The following is a 19,758-nucleotide window of genomic DNA, read 5'->3' on the forward strand; positions in this document are numbered from 1 at the left end:
CCTCCTGGGAAGGGTGGAAAACTGTCACAACGTTAGCAGAACAAGTACAATGTGTGAAATAGTTCCCGAAAATTTGACATTGGCATTTTTCCAGATATAGATTAATGTTAAATGCTACATTTTACTGCCAACAGTTGGCAAACACATAAGCACATCCCACTGTGATGTGAGTAATCTTGATGACTTTTTTTCAATCTGCAAGAGAAAAACAGAAAATATTGCAGATTGCAAGTCTATGAAAACCATAGTTACTCGATAGAAATAAATAAATCAACAAACAAAATGATAGAAAAATATATTCCTGCAATTTCAGAGGTAGACGGTGTACTTTTCTGGAAAACAAAAAAAACTTAATTATAGAAACCCGAATTTGAAGGTTTTACGTGCCAAACCAACTAAGGGCATTTGGAATGCCCCAGTGGAAGACTATTATATTGACCACCTGAGGATCTTTTGATGCGCAAACGATATCTTGATCGCACGGCGCCTTCTCCGCAATAAGCCTCTGTCAGACTGCAGGCGCCTCGACCGGGGTTCGAGCTTGCCGCCTAGGGATGTGTAGGCCAGCGCTTTACCTCGAAGCCATTGAGGTGGCTAGCTGATCATCAAGAGTTTAAAAATTAACGAAGGGGAAAGGACAAAATGTGGCTGATGAGGTTAACCATCTCTAGAGAGGCGGTCGACCGAGCACACTCACTGAGGTGGCGTTTCATGCGTGGGCAGCGGTACTTCTTGAACTGGGCCACTGCGCTGCTCAACAGGGGGACCACCAGACTCTGCACACATAAACAGGTGCCCCAACATCAGTTCACGAAGCATGTTGCAACATTCAAGTTTCTTTTCCCAGACATTGTACAGGGAGCGGAAAAATGAGCCGCCCCAGCGGGCAGGTTATAGTGTTAAAAAAAAAAGGCTGGAATGTGGACTGTCACATCTCCTTTTGTCAAAATGTGGCAGCCAGTTATGTGGCTTAGCATGCGGGAGGCACCCAATGCAGCATTTTACCTCTGTTGGCTAGCGCCGGTCTGAGACGGCTCATGTTCCTGGACACATTACCTTCACATTGCAAAGCAAATCCAAAAGCGTGTGCAAGCAGTTGAGGGGTGCTGCCATACTCACAGAATGATTGACTGTTGTTTTTTCCACATACTGGAGTGCTTGAATGCCCAGCTCCTCCGTCTGGGGACTTAAGGTTTCTCCTTTGACTTTAGAGAAATAAAAGGAAGGCAACTATGAGTTCTTTTCAATTTCCTCACACACCCATAAATGAGTTTGGAAAGAACAGCGGCACACCAAGATGCAATGTTGCTGCATGTCAAGGGGCAATTTCAAAAGTAACCAATGAAGGCAACATTTCATATTTTTTTTTCCCCTCACCAAGTGCACTGGCTTGCCAGGGTCGCTGTCCATAGAACTCCATAGAATCTGAACCCTTCAGAATGTTGGCATCTGGACAGGCTGTCACGTCCTGAAAAACAAGACAAAAAAGCAAGCTGAACCGAGAGCTAGTGAAAATAATCAATAAAAAAAGTCTCCAATATAATTAGAATATGCAGTTTAATAAAAGCTTCCACTGAGGTAATCCCCACTTAAATATGATTATCATAGTAGTCCTAATAGTCTCTATTGCTCGTGACCCAAGACCTCCATGCAGTCTGAAGGGTTCTACATCCGAATCTATTCCCCTCATCCCTGTAAATTTACTTGCAGCTGTGAAGGTACCAAAAATACATAGTTCTACACAATATGTTCCAAAATTACACAATTTTAAATGGACGACGAGCAAAACAGTTCAGGACTTATTGACGAAATTTTATAACGACACGACTTCAAATAGTATAGTACAAATTAAGATAGCCAGCTTGACGTAGCTGCTTTACCTAAACTAGCATAACATCACAATAAACATGTTCATCCTCCTCTGCAAGAACATCCGAATGAAAAATCACAACAGAGTGAATGGATAAAAAAGCCAGTCATTTAGCACAGATGCAACTGAACAAAGTTTTTGCAGTCGGCTAGAATACGCTTGACACTCGGTTTGCCAGCTCTCGAGTCCTCAACTCTCAACCAAGAAGAAGGAGCATTCAACCTGGCAGAGCTTGAGCGCCTGTTCCTTCCTGGCAAGCGCGTGATTGGCTGCCTGCTGGTAGTAGAAGCCCGGGTGCTGCGTCTGAATGGCCGTTAGCCCCAACCGCACAGCATCCTCAAACAAGTCCCCGAACTGGCTGAACCTGGGCAGAAAGTTGTGAAAGTGGCCAGCTGAACAGAACAGAAGAAAATACATTCACAAAAAACTTTCCCTTTCACATTACTTGTAAAAGGCCACTTTTAAAAGAGGGCACCCGGCATCGCTCAGTTTACTGGTGGACGGGGACAAAGGGAAGGTCTGTACAGTCAAATCTCGTTAATGCTAACTCTAGGGGGACCGAATATTTGTTTGAATAAAGCACAGTTTGAATTATCAGGAGTTTCCTCCCATAGAGACGCATAGGATGGGACCTGCATGTTACTTTGAATTATCTGCGAGTTTGAATTAAGGGAGTTTGAATTAATGAGAGTTAACTGTATCACACTCACACAGAGCCGTATAATGGGAGAGTTTGACCAGCTTATGATCTCAGCGCCGTAATGCCCCCCTCCCGAGTGAGCCAATCAGCACGCAGTGCACAGTGAGAGCTACGAGGGTATGTGCGTAAACTCCTGGCTGCTCCCCGTTGCCTGCTCCCAGCTGTGCGGGGAGGGAATGCATGGGATAGACATTCGAATTTCGCTATTTTCCTTTATTTCGCTGGCTCCGGCAAGAAAATGATATACGTGGCTTGCACATGACGTCATTTCCGATGCCCTCCAGAGAAAAAGGGAAGAAGGAGCTCCCCTTTTATCAAGATCCTCCTTTGTGCCTCCCGGATAAGCACAGACGTCGCTGTTCTCCTCCCAGAAGATTATAGAAGATTAACCTGTCACTCAAAATCCTTACAAAAGCAGCTTTCCTCTCCTCCTTTTACATGGTGTTCAAAAGTATGCGATGTGATGTCAGTGCAAGGAGCCTATAGGTAGTGTTATTCCTTGGTGGCTAATGAACAAACTTTTCTTGACGTTTCACCGCAGGCTTTAATTCAGGCGAAAAAGAAGTCGGCCCGTAGCAAACGACGCATAGCCTCAACCGTGCTCTGCGTCGAACGCGTGTTGCGTCAAAATGGCGGTCGTTTCCTCTTTACTCTCTCCTTCGGCACTCTCCCCCCTTTCCCTCACTTTTCTCCTCTCCAGCACCTTCGTCGCCACGGCTACTGGCCAGACTCTCCCAATATACGACGCTGCCCTCACAGACCTTGCAGCAGTGCCCTGGCACAATTATATCTCAACCATGGGTTTCATTTCTGCTTCATATGAGTAATAAGGTAACTAAGTAACTTTGACCTCGGGAGTTACTAGTCCATATTACAAGTGACTCGAAACAGTAAATCGGCTCGTGCAGCTTCGAAGCATGTCCCGTGGCAAATTTCGAGTTATTGCAACATCACAAATACAGAACCAATTCTTGTTTCAGATTTTGTTTTAACATGAACACCGTAATCCAATTTCAGTCAGGGAAAAGCGAGTTGATTTTCAAATGTAATCATCTCACAATTACTATCTAAATCTTGCCAAGAATAAAGGTTCAGCCTCCAGTGCAATGCAACAGTGGCACTAAATAGAGTGTAGAAGGCTGCACAGGCGAAGGCGATCGTGCAACAAACAAGCGAGCCGAAGGGCCTCACTGCTTCGAGAGCCAGGCACTGTGCTCGAAGGCAAGACGAGGCGAGCCCACACGGTCTTTCCACACGTCCACGTGCTTCCGAAACTGGTGGATGGCGTCCAAAGGAATGTTCTGCAGGAAAGCCAGCTGGCAGAGCTGACGAGAAAAAAAAAGCAACGACACAAGGTCTAAATCTCTGCCAGGGCGTCTTTGTCCGACGTCGCAGGAGCATCACGGCATTGGTGGTAGATGTGGCAGAAGCATGGAGGTAGGAATAAGAGGTGGAGCCAGAAGTGTGGAGGGACGCACCCCCGACGATGTCCAAAACCAAGAGATCCTATTGAAAGAAAAGGAGAGCTGACTTTGTGCCGATAGTAGCTGTTTTGGTCACTACTGGACGAAAAGGAGAGCTGTTGGCGTTAGTCGGCTCTCCTTTTCGTCCAACAGCGTCTGTTGGTTTGGGTCATCGTTAAGGGCGTTTCCCAACACACTTCTGGTTTCACCTCTGGTGGAGTCATGTCGCCTCCAGAAGCTTCCTACCTCCATGGGCAGATGCCTGTTCTGCTTCGGGTCCCCCTCCGGTTCAGCAATCCACGGAAGCTTCGGCAGCCAGGAGTTGGGACACCGTGGTGACAGCAATGCCCGCGTTCACTCATACCTTTTTTTTTTTAACTTTTATGCCCAACTGTTAGAATCACAATGTCCGACGGCGTGAAGCTCTGGCTTTTGCAACGTCATTTGTTGCCACCTCAGGACCATTTTTCTACGCTTGGGCAGTATGCGGAGCACAAGTTTGTCTACTTCTTGCACAGGGGTTGCAGCGACGTCAGAATGACGCTGAGCTCTGGTTGGCTCTGATTGAAGGATAGTGGGTAGACCTCAAGGTAGCTAGTAGTAGCTAGCATAGAGGACTATCAACTATCTTTCAATCAGAGCAAATCAGAGCTCAACGTCTTGATGTCACCCAAGCCCCTGCAAAAGCAGCAGACGAACCTGCGCTCCACATAGGACACTAAAACACACCAATTGGAGAAGTGTTCCCTCAGCAGAGCTACTCGGCGAGAGTGATACCAGCCACGCTGAAAGCTAGCTAGGGTGGCTAGAATCACCTTGCCTCGCCCTCGCAGCATTCTCGCCACGAAACAATTCACAAGTTTGAGAACTGTGAAGAAAGGCGAGATTGCTGGGCTCATAGCAACTCGACAGTGGACATGTTAGCTACAACTGAATATAGATTATTCCTGAAACTGTCTGCTTGACGCATTATGACAACCCGACGTGCAGCTCGTAAAAGATTAGCCAGAAATAGAAGCCAATAATTGCATGTATTGGTTTAACATCTTGCAATTTCAGAATGCGTAGAGGGCAGAAGGAAAACAAACAGAGTATGTGATAACCTTGTTTTGTTCTGGTATTATTTTTAGTGCATTCTAACTCGCAACGTGCCGCCTACAGGATATACGAAGTATCAAAGTCAGCCCGTACATGCATCAGGACAGCCCCACAATTCTCCTTACTGTGCATTGCAATGTGGGACAACAGCAAGGCCTCTGGGGATTTTCCAGAAAGGTCTATTGCATTTAATATAGACAGGGCAACAATTTGCTTTTGTTCCTTTACAGGTGGAGCAAAGAAAGTAGAGGAGTGCAGCGATTCGACAGTGCCCAACTGATTTCGTCAATCATGAGCATGACTAATGGGCAGCATGCTCAAATGAAAATGCAATTTAACGGATATAACAAAGAAAACATAATGAAAAGCTCCAAAAATCATCCTGCATAGCAGTACAAAAGACTCCAGTCATGTCAAGTTCCCTCACCTTGTAGTTTAGAAATCCTGCAACAGTCTTCACTTCGAGGACATTCAGGTCTGTAGTTTTCAGCTCCCCAAGGTCATTGTATGCCATCTTGTAGTGCCTACAATTCAACAAGAAAAATGCCCACTTGATACTTCAGGTTTGGTACCACGTCGACAGCGACAAGCCTGAGCCAAATGCTACCTAGCATATCCATTATAGGTTGCAAAGCATGTAGACTTCTGCACTGCTTTGTTACATCGATGCAAGGACTGGGAGGAGTTGCTTGGCTACCAATCAAGAGATATAGGCATTCCTTCAGGTAGAAAATCTTGAGTACCCCAACACAAAGACGCCATAACACATATTCGGAATGCTTTATCGCCCTCAAATATGTGGTTGCAGAGAGGAGTTTGTTGTTGGCCTCTTAACATTTCAGATGGCACAGTTCTATACTGCACCACTTTCAGCAAAAACAGGGTATGTATTACAAAAATGTATGCGAGAAGTGACATGCAAAAATATGTCCGAAGGGTCTCACATAAAATATTCCAGAAATCATCTGCAACATATTACAATCTACAGTAATCTCTTGTTATAACAAAGTCAACGGGATGGCAAAAATTTGATACAAGCAATACTCCAATAAAGGCGAGAGCAAAAAAAAAAAAAAAACAGCATCAGCGGCTTTTAAAGGGACACTGACAGGGTATTTTTGCTCGCCGAGGTTTTAGTTGTGCATAACATATCAGAGACCAACTACCTAGAACAGAACTTTCGGCTCGAAATTCAGTTTATTTTCGCCCGAAAACCACCAATCGAGAACTTGTCGGTGTGAGTCGTGCTCACTCTCTTCTTTGTGGCCACGGGCCGTTTTCTGAGGTTTAGACACAACCATCAAATTTAATCAAAGTCGTGGGTCATTGAAGGTACACACTATATATTAAAAATAGAAAAAATATGGAACACATTTTTTGTGGCTTCGAAAAAGCTGCAAATACGTTGATTGAAAAAAAAAAAAAGTTGCATAGACAACCGGAAGAATTCTGTGCATTTACTGCATAATTCTCAACATGGCGTCGTATCGCGTAATGAGGGACTCGTGGACTGGACGGCGATGGTGGAAATTGACGGGCGTGGGACCTCTACTTCAGAACTGTCGTTTGTGGTGCCGGCGAATCTGTCTTCCTTCGAAGAAGAAATTTTAGACCGATCAAAACAATTAGGATTCATTCCATACGACACGCCCGACCTCCAAGCCAATTTGCACGAAAACATCTCCCCTTCTTGTGGCTGAAGACATTGCTCGTCTTACATACACAAACTGGTAAGAGCTTGAAAAATGCACAAACGTCAAGCACAAAGTGCGTACTTCGAGTTCAACATGCATGCATAAGATTTCTTTACTAGGTGCAAATGTGGCCAATCCCTGGTGCTGCCCGACTTCAAGCCTGGGGAGTGCCTTTGCTGCAGAAAAATTGGCAGCAAACTTTCCGACTTACAGTCGACCGGCTGCATTCCTACAAACGAGGAGTTCTTCCTTGTCTGCCTGAACATTACGATGTTAAAACTATCTTACTTCAAGCTCCACGATAGGAAGCTGTCTATACTTCCTATCGGACATCCACAGTCTATGTTGTCAGGAAAAACAATTATTTTATGTTGTAGAGTAGCTCAGTGGAAAGGCGCCCGCTTCATACACAGCAAACCTAGGTTCAATCCCAAATGTGGGCATAAAATTTATTTTTTTGTCTAACATTCTGCGATATTTACATATTTCTTTTTTACAATTATCACTGAAAATAAAAAAGAAAGGTTGTGGACAAAATGTTGCTAAACTAAATACTAGCATGGGACTCCCTTTTTGACAACTGCGAACTCAATGTCGTCACTTTGCACAAAATGCAAGGAGCACATAAATCAGGCACCGTCCACTCTCCGAGGCGCCCGTAACTGTTTTGCTAGAATTGCAGCCAGTCATTGGCCCCGATTCCATTGTACTTTTGGGAACTTGTTCAGACTCTGTCGCACAATACCACTTTTGGATCCAGAACCTGGGAGGCAGCTCCGCCCGCAACATCTTGGGAGCATTCTTTTCGCAGCTGATCAAGGGCCTTCACTGCTCATTTCAGACTCTTCAATGTAAAAAACAAATCTTGAAGTGCAGAACAATGAGCGGAACAAACATTACTGCGCAGCAATCACACAACAAACGGTGCCCACGTTGTCTGCTGCGCTCATCAAAAGAAAAAAAAAATGGAGAAAAAAAAAAGGAAGCGCGTTAGGCATAGCGAAGTGACTTCGGGCACCCTCTCCTTCTCTATATTTTTTCCGACCTCCGTGCGCAGGTTTCGGTTTCAAGCAGTTGCGTTTCTGGGCCTTATTAAAAATATATATGACCCTGTAGCAAAATATTAATTGGATAGTCTTCTGACACCATACTAAATCGCCTGGCAAAAAATTAAATTTTGTTTTAATCAGGGTGTCAAACCGGAACCGAGCCGAAAACCGGAACCGAATCGGTATTTTTTCCGGAACTGAACCCGAACCCGAACCGTTATATTATTATTGCGATGAACCCGAACCGGAACTGAACCGGAAAAAAAATAACGGTTACCGGCTCATGTCAAAACGGTTCGGCCACGTGCTGTTGACAATGAATGTGCTATCAATGCCATTTGTTTTTTAAGTGCCGTCAACTGACACACACCTCGCTTACATATTTTTCTTCTCCACTCAGTCTTAGGAATATAAACGCTGCATCCATGAATCTTGACAAATGCTGCATCCATGAATCCTGACATAGGAAGCAGTATTGCGCGGGTCGCGGCTTGCACGGAAAAAAAAGAATTGGAAGGCTGTGCAAAAAAAAAAAATCGCGTCACGGGATTTCATTTTTCTACAATCTCGTAAATCCTAAATGCTGCTGTGTGCTCATTTCATAACACGTTTCTAGAACGCGCGAGTTCTTGAAGCTTGCTTCCATCGGAATGAGAAAAGAAAAGGCTATGGAGTTTGATAATAATGCATCCGGTTTCGTATGGGCACTTAGAAGCTAACATATTTGTGAGACAGCGAACTCTTCTATTTTAATATTTATCCTATTACGTCCTTCTGGCGTTGCGTTCGGTGAAGTGTTTTCCATATTCCGTATCTTGTTTAATGAAAACTTCTTTAAGGGTCTAATTTGAGTTACCGAAGGCTAGTTCAAATAAAGAAAGCTGTATTTTCTCCCCACTGTTCCTTCAATTGCTTACACGCCGAGGTGGCGGGATAGTTAGCGAGTTCTACTTGTAGGTGGGTTTGTAAGGAGGTCGCGGATTTTACAGCTACTGCGTCGGACCCAATTAGATGAAGTCCGAATGCGTAAACGTCGGTGAGGTAACCTTTGAGTGCACATAAAGAAACCATTCCTGGTAGAAATCCCTGAGCCTTACACTACGATGTATCCCGTTTCGTATGTGCCGATTTCAGATGTTTTATTTGTAATTTATTTTGATGTTACAATTTGTCATTTATAATTTCCGAACCGGTTCGCGAACTGGTTCAGCGCCCCGAACCAGTTTGCGGATCGAATTAATTGAACCGGAACTGGACCGGAACAAAATAAATTTACCTGAACCTGAACCGTAACCGAACCCATATTTTTTTTCGAATCGACACACTGGTTTTAATGGGTGTCAGTGTTTCTTTAAGGTGCACGGGAAAACAGTAGAACACTGACCTTCTATTTAAATAAACAAACCTTTGTTATGAACAACTCGCGGCAGCTTTACCAAGGAAAAAAATAATACAGTGGAGCTTGCCGATAATTTTATCCAGGCATCAGTTCTCAAACTGCTGCAGGCATCGCAAGAACGCTGTCACCGCCACTGCACTGCACTTTGTTTCGAAGCAGTCATAGGATGTTTCGCGTCTCCGCAGTTGTCGGTGCTTCCCAAGGTGCCTTTCCGACGTCCCTTCGATTTTACCCTGGCCACACGCAAGGTCTACGATCGCAGCATCCGTGGCAGGAGCAACAACGAGAACGTCCGCATCGACAAGCGCGAACGAATCAAAGTTATCCTCGGTGGCTTAGCCAGCATGTTTGCACACACTCCTGTAGAAATTGTTGGAGCTCTGAGAATTCTGTGCCGGCTCGGCAAGCATCCTTAAAAGAAAAGATCCGACGTGTGCAAAGCACTTGACGATCTTTCATCTTTGGGTAGCAGGCGCACTTTCCCTTGGATAAGAAAGTTCTTGAACTCGTCCATATGCCTTGCTTGTTCTGCGAAATGGTGGACAGTGTTTAACAGTTGATGCCAGAATATCAAACTGTTTGGCGATTTTGGACTTGGGCCAGCCACCTTTCTGAACCTCGCAGATACTTTCGGTAAAAACTGCCACTCTCCCATATAACACATGCGTACACCGCAGGCACTTTGGCCCTGTAGCCGCAACTGCAAATGCACCCTCGGAGGCGCGAGCGTCAAGGGCTCCCAACGGGATGATCTTCTCCGGGCTCTATCGCTCCCTTGACCCAATTCCAAGGGTAGCGTCAGCCGAAGGCGCCGTGAGTAGCGTTGGAATGTGGACGCCGCCCCCACTGCCCCCTGGTTGCGTCGGCTCATCAACATCACAAACGGTGCTCTACCCTTCGTCATCCGTTTCCTTGTTCGCCACTTTTTTCAGTTTGCCGTTTGTCTTGGTGAAAAAGGAGGAGGGAGTGCAAGGGTCCCTGTGCGTCTTCGTGCAGGCTTGCATGCTTTCGGCACTTCGGCCTTCGTAACAAGCATGGTCGGCCGCCAATACACTTTGAATAATCCGGTTCAAAATGCATGGTTTTGAGTAGGGATCACGTTGAACTTCGATAAAAGCGATAACTCGAAAGCAATTTCGTATAATGAAGGATTACTACGGTGCATGATTATTACATGAATTACAATATCTTTCACAAAGGCGTGTGCTTCAACCATATCAAGCAGAAACTGACCTGATGGCAACTCCTGGGTCCTGCTTGAGCTCGTGAAGAAATGCAATTTTGAACTGGTGCCGAATGAGCAGTTGCTGGGAAGAAAAGCAACAAAAAAAGTCTGCGGTGAGATCTGTCGACGGGTCTCCTTTGCGGCCGAGGCGCGTAAGAAAAGTCATCCCACCTGATGAGTGTTCTTGTTTGCAAAGTCCTTGTGGGCCTTGACACGCTTGCACTCGTTCAAGTAGTAGCCTTGTGTTATCTCCAGAAACGCATTCTCCAGCCTGGAACGATTGTTGCATTAGGTGAGCTTCCTAGTTTTTAGTACCTACTGTATCTACTCGAGTATTAGCCGCACTCTTTATGAAGGAAACCTGAGGGTTCGCTTTTCCGCGGTGCACGCGGATTGCCAATCACCGCGATCGACGACGTGACTCCAGCGGTTTACAGGACAGAGATAATGTCTTCGCGCGAAGATGCCATCTCTGAAGATTGCATTTGTATCCAGAAGTGTGTTCTCAATCCAATTATTCCCTATGTTACTTATGTGCAAGGCGATGATTGGCTGCATATGTGCTTTGCGGGAAAGTAGAAGCAAGGGCCTTGTTCATAAATAGTGCAGCTACAGTAGAACCTCGTTATAACAAAGTTGAGGGAGCTGTCGTAATTATTTCGTTATAACCATTAGTTTGTTATAGCCAATGTCCATTTCTTCCAACTATTAGCAAGCAAGGGGAATTATGATTCCTTTGTTATATCCATTAGTTCGTTATATCCCATTTTGTTATAACGAGGTTTTACTGTATATTACTCGAGTAAATACGGTATTGAAGAACAGCCAACAAAAATTCCGAGGACACCTAAGCACTTCTTATGAGTTGTGAATGCGAAAGCATGAAAGAAGTTCTCCCGCCCCCTTAGTTCGTCTGCAGTGTGCTGGCGTGGACGGCCACTTTTCATTACTGCCGAGGTTGCAGCCGCCGCCGATATAGATGCCTCAGGCGCCGCCATGTTCTTCGGCGCTAAAAAGAGTAGAAGCGGCTGCAGCGCCCCCCTCTCCCCCCGGCAACAGAGCACGCGCTCTCGTGAAGCGGGCGCCAATGACTATCTGGGAGCCGTTTCGCTCAGCCAATGGGAGAACGGGCATTTCTTTCACGCGCGGTTACAGACGCTGCCGGCTCCGCTCCATGGGATAGTTAATGCTTTTGCATTATATATGCCTATTGCATAATTCTGCCATCGAAGTAGCCCTCCAGAGCTTGGCAGCAGGAATACTGCTTTTTCTACACTGAAAGACCGCCTTCTCCTATATACACCAACGAAGATGCTACAGGGTAAACAGTTCCCTTCATTGAAGTTATCAACTAGTAACTTTCAAGTTGATACAAGGTAGTCGAGATTCCTCGGGTAACATTCCTTCAGCTTACCTGAGTATAAAGCCGAAGAGGTGGTCCGAGTAGGGCAGCACGAAGAGTGCTTTGGGGAGGAGATCGCAGGTGCTGCACAGAGCATGGGCACGCTCTGTAGCCAGCACGTTGTCCCCTGCCATGCCACAGATAGAAAAGACAAGCAGCAATGAACACTCGTTCTGAAGGTTTTTATAGTTCTCATAAAGCAGCTAATGTGTTTACAAATAGCTTGCAAACATATCAATCCCTAAAACTTCATTTTACAGCTTGGTGCACACCACTACCAAAGGAATAAGAGCATATGTCTACCGAATGCATTGTTTGAGCATGCCTCCATGCAAAGAGAGCACTCTCGAAATTTGCCATCCGAGAGAAAAAGCACAGGGACTCGGCGGAGTCCTTCCAGCGTCAACTTACCCACTGGGATGGACGGATTGTTCTGCACAAGCACAAGAGCCACCCTAGTGTTCCTCCCTTGCAGGTTGGCCCTGGAACAGAAAGCTCTGATTAGGGAGTAGATCAAACAGCTTCAGTGAAGGATTGTATCGTCAAGTCGGCTGCAGTAGTCACATTTGTCTCTGCTGTGAAACTCTTTCATATTACTTCTCCATTGAAACAAGCCTGTCTTCAGTTACAAACGCTTTTCGTACACACGTCCAAGTGGTAAATATGGCGTACGACTGTGAACACGTCGTACATTCCGGCATGACACCGAGGAGTATGAGCTAGTGTCAGCATTCCACCCCATCATCAGCCTACTTGAGCCTGCGCATGAAAAGCGTGCCAAAATTATCTTGCTTTCATTTATTTCAATATGAATAACTTTCAGTACGTGCAGACGCACATCCATCAGCATCATGTTTCAGCGCCAACAGTTTCGGCCGACGCCGAGATTAGGGCTCCTGAGACATATCTTCAACTCATGTGTTTACCATGTCCTCATTTGTGGTCCCTAGATTTCTGCCCGATTATGTCACACTTGTGTCATGCTGGTGCCTGCTGCAATTCTGGCAGTGGCACAGCAGCAGAGCTGCGATACTACGGAAACACTTCATCTCTGTCGGCCGCTCTCCAGCATGGCAGTTGAGAGAAGCTTTGGCAGCCAGGAGTTGGGACCAGAAACACTTGCATTCACTCATCTTTTTTGCCAGAACTTCTACGACCAACCACCAGGATCGCGACATCCTACAGCACAATGCGCTGGTTCATGTGACACAATCTGTTGCCACTTCGGGTTACTTTCGATGTACGAGCGATCTAGGACGCCAGACACACCGGTCGAAGATGCGGTTTAGACACCATATCAAGGCCAGGGTGCCCTTATCACCTGAGAGCCTTGAGCCTGGCGGCGCAGAGGGTGCGCTTGTCAGCCCAGTTCGGGTCGTCCCAGTCCATGTCGAAGAAAAGGATCACCGCTGCAGGGACTTCCACCAGGTGCTTGTGCAGCCAGTTGCTCTTGAGCAGGCCTCGCTCCACATACCATTCGTACGAAGGGTGCTGCGGGACACGCAAACAAAAAACAAAGCGAGATCAACATGCTTAAAAAGACCCATGGCACGGGAGAAATAACATACACTGAAAACAAGGTCCATATTCCTTTCCCTCGTGCATACCCCCTTCCTCCCACCCATTTCAATTCCCCCAACCCAGATGACACAAGTCAAAAGGGCTTGGCGTATCCTGCAAAGTAAGCATTTATTCGGTTCAGGTCTGCGCAACTGTGCATCCTTATGTGCATGCTGTCGTAAAGAGCAAAAGGTAATCATAGGCCAAACAATCAGCTCTTGCAATGTTTTTCTTGCTGCATTACAAGAGAGCTATTGCGACTTCGTGCCTGGAGTCTGAACTGCTGAAGTCTTGTAACCACCAGGCGGATGCTAGTTTTAAATACCAGATTTCTATACTGGAATTAGCTGGCTTCCCGTGTCCAGTCTTGGTTTCTGTGGCAGAGTCCACCCTAAAGAAAATGCAGGGGTTTAAAAGAAGGGTCCCAACGAGGCAGAGAACAAAAAGACCAGAAGCTATCACATACATCCTCAAGGTTGCCCACAATCTGAAGAAAGTGGCAAGCAAGTATGATGTTCCAGTTGTGTTCTCTGCCCCAAAAAAGTTGGCTGGGTTGTGCCCCCACATCTCTGATGAGAAGGCAAAAAGGTCATGTAATAAGAAAAACGTTACCCCTTACATGGACTGAACAGTGGGTGTGGTCTACGAAATCCCATCGAGTTCTGGTAAGGTATACATCGGCCGGACGGGACGGTGCACCAATGACCGAGCACAGGACCACACATTATCAGTAAAGAATAAATATGGCTTGCATTTGCCTATACATTGCAACATTGTGTGGCTGTGTTCCGCAACCTCAGCTGATAAGGATTCTGGGGAGAAGCCGTGAGACGGTCGCTCATGAGCTATTGGAGGCTTTCTTTATCAGAAAAAGTAGAACGGCATGTGTCAGCGACACTTCTATTGTGCTTCTTAGTAATGAATTTCAGTTTTTGAATGATTGGGTACTAAATTAATCAACTCTTATGTGGTGTTGCTTTGCCTGCCGTGTGTATATATGCTTCCTATTCCTGAGTAAAACTAGTTGAAAGTTAGCACTTGTCCTGTATACTTCTGGTCCTTGTATTTTTTGTGCCATTTTATATGTTTAACAAGGTCGAGCTTTCTTAGTGGCCCTCGCACACATCTGAAGGCAGAAAGGGGCGCAGTCTCTGCTTTGATGTAGAGCAGTGGTTCTCGAACGGGGGGGGGGGGGGGGGGGGGGGGGGGGGGAGTGTAGGGGGGGGGTCTGCGGACACTTTGGGGTCCCTGAAGGCATTCTTAGGGTCCCCAAAGCCCTAAATTGAGCAATAAATACTTTCTACAGTGGAGCTGTTAAGGGCTAGTTTCCCCAAGATTGTGTCCGTCAGCAAACAAATGATGACACCGAACTCTGGACAGCTACCGCCATCTATGAGCGATGGCGGCAACCTTTCCACTCTGGCTTGCCGGCCATTACTTTATTCCCACCATAGTACAGCTTCGCCTGTCTTCACTCTTCCCCCAAGTAGAAAGGCTGGAAGTTTTTTTGTTTTTTTTTAACTGATGCTGGTTGTTTTACATGTGCACCGGGTTGATTAGTCTATGTTTAAAACTTCGAAGTTGGCTTGCATGCATTTTGTTTTCTTTATTTACTCTTTTGCCGTCGCAATTGTCTATAATCCCTCCTTCCTCCCCGGTAGATGGGGTCCCCCAACACTTTTGATGATTTGGAAGGGGTCCCCCAAAACATCAGTGGCTGAGAACCACCGATGTACAGGTTAGCAGCAGGCACAATTTACAGTCAAATAATCAGATCAAACAAGTTTAGAGGTGTTGAAGGTGAAAATCAGGATAACATATATTGTGTGAATCCGACTACCCTTCCCAAGAGGAGAGCTTTAAATGGTGAGTACAGCAATGATATCCAAAGTCCAAGGCAGACACAACGACAAAAACGTGTGCTGGCATCTGAGAAGTAAATAGGAATGTTGCACCCCCCAGACGTGTCTCCATGTACAAGACAATGCGAGAGGGGTTGGTTGAGGGTCTCGAGAATACCGTTAAAAATTCATATGGCTACAATCGCGAGACACCTGTTCTGCTGTGCTTTGATGAAGGCTTCTACAAAGTATGCAGTGACGACATGTCACCGACAGGGGTCATGTAGGTGATCTAAAGGGCAGTGCCGAGAAAGTCCGGCATGGACACACACTGATCAAATATAGAGTGTCTGCTCACCTTGGGTTTGGGCTTGGGAAAGGTGTGCTTCTCCGGCAGTAACGTGAAGTTGATGGGCGCTCGATCGGGGCCCCTGTTGTTCGAGAAGGCTTCCCAGATGGCAGCGTGGATGCTGTTCCCTTGGGGGTCCAAACCCATGAACCCGATGTTAGCTTTGGGCCGACATCGGAGCTCGTCGGGAACCTCCCCAATCTCGAGCACCTTCATGACGTTTCTTCTGGCTTCGCTTTCTCCCGCAAAGGAAGAGTCCCCGAGCCACCGCACGACACTGAAACAGAAGCAAAAACTGACTCAGGTATGTGAATGATACTGTCATTGAACGTGAAGGTCTGAACGGCCCAATTGCGACATTGGCAAAGTTGGATTTTTGCGCCGCGACCTCAGGCACCGACCTAACCAGTGAAGCGCGAACGTTGCCGGGGTATTAAACGAGGAACGTATTATTAAATATCCCACGGTCGCGGTCCAACAGCGCTCATGGTCATGTTGGCCATCCGACGTACTACTAGTACGTACCAGAAAACGCCGGTAAGGAAACTGCCGAGTAAACACCAAATAACGTTGCCAATTTTCCGTACACACCTTAGGCACGTTGCCTCGTCACTTCAGTTCCTTCGGAACACGCGCACGAACATTTATTCATAATTAAACAAGACGAAACCACGCAAAATAATACCCAACGAAAACCCACCCCTCCACGAGTAAAAAATACCAGACAAATTACTCGCGAGTTATCCTCGTTCACAGGAGTCGGCCGCCCATTTTCGCTTCAAGGAGCGTTCCACAGATTACTCTCGACACCCAGTGTCCATTGGTCATGGCTGCTGTCATCTGTATTTTCGGGGGATGTTCTACGGAAGGCGTTTCCGACGTCTTCCAGCTGTTAATTTAACTTAAATGTGCCTAATACAAAGTTCTAGGGAGGACTAAATTCCCTCGAAAATGTACGGGGAACTCTGTTTTCCGTTCTGACCTGAATCGGACGACGGAACCTGAAGAACGATGCCGCTGTTTAGAAGGAAGCCAGGTAAAGGGGTTGCCGATTCTAATGTATTCCAAATTATGAAATGCCGATTGTGTCACTGGTTTGCGCCTTGCCGACGTAAACCACACTCTTCCGAGCGTTGTCTCCGTGTTATTACTTGTCTCACTCATCTTGATTTGATTATCGAGTGTCGAACAAGCTCATTCCGTTTTCGTCGGAATTCCATGTTCGGTACTACGATTCCGTTCGAGAATGCGTCACTTTTAAGTGGCTCTAAAACTATGTCCGCCGATTGTTTTTAACGTTGGATGGTCTTTAGTTTCCTCACTTTATAATTTCAGCTCGCCAAAGTTTTAAAATTAAAATAAAAAGTGCCGCTTCCTTCGGCCTTTGGATTACACACCTGTGTCGCGAGGGAGCGCGTGCTTTCGATTTCGCGATAGAGTAAAGCTATACGCACTCCGGAGTGCGCTTCGCGCGGAAATGGCTATACGCACTCCTCCGAGAGATCATGCCGCTCGGGCCACCCTTTTCGAACGGCGCGTGAATCACTGGGGCGCTCGTTAACACAGCCCCCCGCCTGCGTTCACGCCGCTTCGCGGCGACAGTATCGGCTGCTAATTACAAAGCGTAACCAGTACACGCCGCTTCGCGGCGTCCAGCCGGCAATCCAAGCCCCGCTGTCCCCGATCGCACCTCCGGAAAGGGAGTCCGATACCATTTAGTTCTGCGAAGTTTCTCGACAACATTCGATTTTTTTTTTCTTTTTTACTGCTCATCGCAAAAAAGGAAATGTCGTAAATATCGCCAAATGCCTCGACAAAACAAAATGTGTGAGAAGAAAAAAAAAAAAAAAGTAGGCCCACCGTGGATCGAACCCGCGTCCACTTGAGTATGAAGCGGACACTCTAACCCCTACGCCACAGCACCGCTTAGGAAACTCGTTCTGTCCACTCTTTTTATACGAGAAAAGCGGAGTGCGTATAGCCATTTCCGCCCGAAGCGCACTCCGGAGTGCGTATAGCTTTACTCTTCGCGATATTGCTGCCATAAACTGCGCTCGCATTCGCACGACGTGTCAACCCCAGGGTTTTCCCTACCTCGTAGTATGAGCGCACAAGCCGCGATCCTATCAAATTATTTTTAATCGGGTGTTTGTGTCTCCTAAGCATCGGGCATCAGTATCGGTGGAATGCCCGTCCCCGAGTTGCTCAAGAGAACCCCTCTAATGACCGCTTCACGCTTCAAAGGGATGTGTTGTCATCTGAACCTGCTTTCAGACAACGCCAAGGTCTGTGTAACCTACTGCTCTGTTTTGTTTTTGTGTTTGGGGGGATTCGCTCGCAGACAAACCAAATGAAGTAAAGTCGGATGGCGATCCAACAGCACAGCAACGAAACAGCCTTGCGGCCAGCACAGCCCAAAATGGGTTCTTACAACAGGAAGCCAGCGTTGTGCCCGTGGCTCCCCTGCCACTTCCACCTCCAGAGCTCCTTGCTGGTAAGTATATGCATGTCACTCACACCGTTGCAACTTTATTAATCCGACTAGTTCCTTACATGGGAGACGTTCTTGTTTCCAAACATGTCATAACACATTTGATTGGTATTGAAAGCTGTAAAACAGAAAAATTTGATACACCCTTGCATACGCCAGGGTAAGCATGACCTACAGTAATGTCTTCTAAAAAGCTGGCTCCATCTCACCTTCACGTTATTCCCTTGTTGTGCGCATTTACCTAATTGATGCGTGTAATTAACTCATGGCTTCTTTATTTACATTTCAGTGTTGCTATTGCACAACCAGGCATTGGAAGTAATGTATGTAAAGAGACAAGTTTACAGTCCTCATTTATTTTTATTATTTTTTATTATCCCAGCTGTTTGAAGGGATGTAGCTCACATGTATTTTTTCTGTTTCTTTGCCAGCCGAGAACCATAAAATTTGTGCGTGCCAGCGAGAGAGAGAGAGGATGTTTATGGAAATTGCCAGTATGAGAAGAAAGTGATTTCACCTTGGGTTCGCTTTCTCTTTCATTTGTTGGCTTTCGGCATGGCGCGAAAGCACTCGGTTTCAAACTTGACCTTGTAAGCACGGCTGCCAGTTGGAACTGTCCCAGCCAGAGATATAAGGGTTGGTGGCTCGGATGAGAGATAAGGAGCGAAAAAGTGGGCAAAGGAGAGTCTGGGCATGATTCAGGAGTCATTGCTGTTATCGCGTTTTGGTGCGTGGCTCCATTGTGCCCGAGTGGGTACATTAGAGGTTGTGTTGTGCAGAGAGTTTCAAATGCAAGGGCCATGGAGATTTTCCACACATTTGTCTAATGTGGTGTCTGGAACTTCCATGCGAGTTTTCAGTTATCTAACCGACAGCATGTTGTCATTACAGTACATTTTGAACCAATGGGAAAGCAACATTCTTTCCTTAAGCTGTCACTGAAGACCCATTAGTCTAACTTTTTCACTCTTCTATAAAGCTGTTTGTAGAAACCAGTTTAGAATTTTGAAGATAGGAGCACATTTCTGCTGCTGCTGCTGCTGCTGAAAAAAAAAAAAAAGCGTCAGTTACAGCTGTATACATGCAACCTTCATTCGCTACGTCTAGCTATAAATGAGATGAAACAGTCGGTGGTTGCAGCTAGCGAGCTGCCATTTCTGTTAGAAATGTGTTTGCTTTTATATTCAATTTCTCTTACAAAATTTTGAAGCATAGGTAGCTACTTTTCATCCCAACGCTTAGAAAACACAGGCAAACTATTTTTCTTTTTTTTTTTTTGTGCCTCCTGTTTAGAGGGGGACATTCACCCCTCCTTATCTTTATAGCAAACTTCTTGGACCGGGCTTCACCCAAACTACAGCTTAGAGCTCGAGCCTTTGACAGTTCATTAGCCAGAAGTTCCCAACTACCGTTATATCCTAAGACACCTGCCCCCCCCCCCCCCCCCCCCCAAAAGATAACCCATCCTTATTTTTGGCACGATTTGCTCATTTTCCAAGAACACCGAAAGATAGCGCACTTCTAGTAATTACGGGGCCCTGGCCAATGGTAACCTCGGCAGAAATGGCATCACTTAGCCACTGTGGGAGATAAGCGAACGTTGCTAACTGGGAACGA

At 46.2% G+C, this 19,758-nt stretch overlaps 2 protein-coding genes across 3 annotated transcripts in view; one reads left to right on the forward strand and one right to left on the reverse strand.

Annotated features, from left to right (window-relative positions):
• Nucleotides 1-16,398, reverse strand: part of LOC8023783 (trafficking protein particle complex subunit 11) — a 65,076-nt gene extending 48,678 nt beyond the window's left edge. The window contains exons 1-13 of one of the 2 annotated variants that reach the window (XM_029981222.4): nt 16,242-16,398; nt 15,660-15,927; nt 13,222-13,391; nt 12,312-12,382; nt 11,913-12,027; nt 10,670-10,769; nt 10,507-10,580; nt 5,559-5,655; nt 3,762-3,895; nt 2,093-2,234; nt 1,378-1,468; nt 1,120-1,205; nt 698-776 (exon numbers count right to left, since the gene is read on the reverse strand). In XM_029981222.4, the coding sequence (XP_029837082.3) occupies nt 698-776; nt 1,120-1,205; nt 1,378-1,468; nt 2,093-2,234; nt 3,762-3,895; nt 5,559-5,655; nt 10,507-10,580; nt 10,670-10,769; nt 11,913-12,027; nt 12,312-12,382; nt 13,222-13,391; nt 15,660-15,866 (1,366 nt within the window). In that variant the 5' untranslated portion in view covers nt 15,867-15,927; nt 16,242-16,398. Of the gene's footprint in view, nt 1-697; nt 777-1,119; nt 1,206-1,377; nt 1,469-2,092; nt 2,235-3,761; nt 3,896-5,558; nt 5,656-10,506; nt 10,581-10,669; nt 10,770-11,912; nt 12,028-12,311; nt 12,383-13,221; nt 13,392-15,659; nt 15,928-16,175 lie in introns of both variants that reach the window. The other variant, XM_042290766.1, reaches the window with a different exon arrangement.
• A 46-nt stretch (nt 16,399-16,444) lies between these two features.
• LOC8023782 (A-kinase anchor protein 10, mitochondrial) overlaps nt 16,445-19,758 on the forward strand; it is a 33,182-nt gene continuing 29,868 nt past the window's right edge. Inside the window, exons 1-2 of the mRNA XM_029981225.4 lie at nt 16,445-16,686; nt 17,992-18,144. Of these exons, the coding sequence (XP_029837085.3) occupies nt 16,662-16,686; nt 17,992-18,144 (178 nt within the window). The 5' untranslated portion in view covers nt 16,445-16,661. The remainder of the gene's footprint in view (nt 16,687-17,991; nt 18,145-19,758) is intronic.

Source organism: Ixodes scapularis, unplaced genomic scaffold (genome assembly GCF_016920785.2).
Source record: "Ixodes scapularis isolate PalLabHiFi unplaced genomic scaffold, ASM1692078v2 PGA_scaffold1__304_contigs__length_218370807, whole genome shotgun sequence".
NCBI lineage: Eukaryota > Metazoa > Arthropoda > Arachnida > Ixodida > Ixodidae > Ixodes > Ixodes scapularis.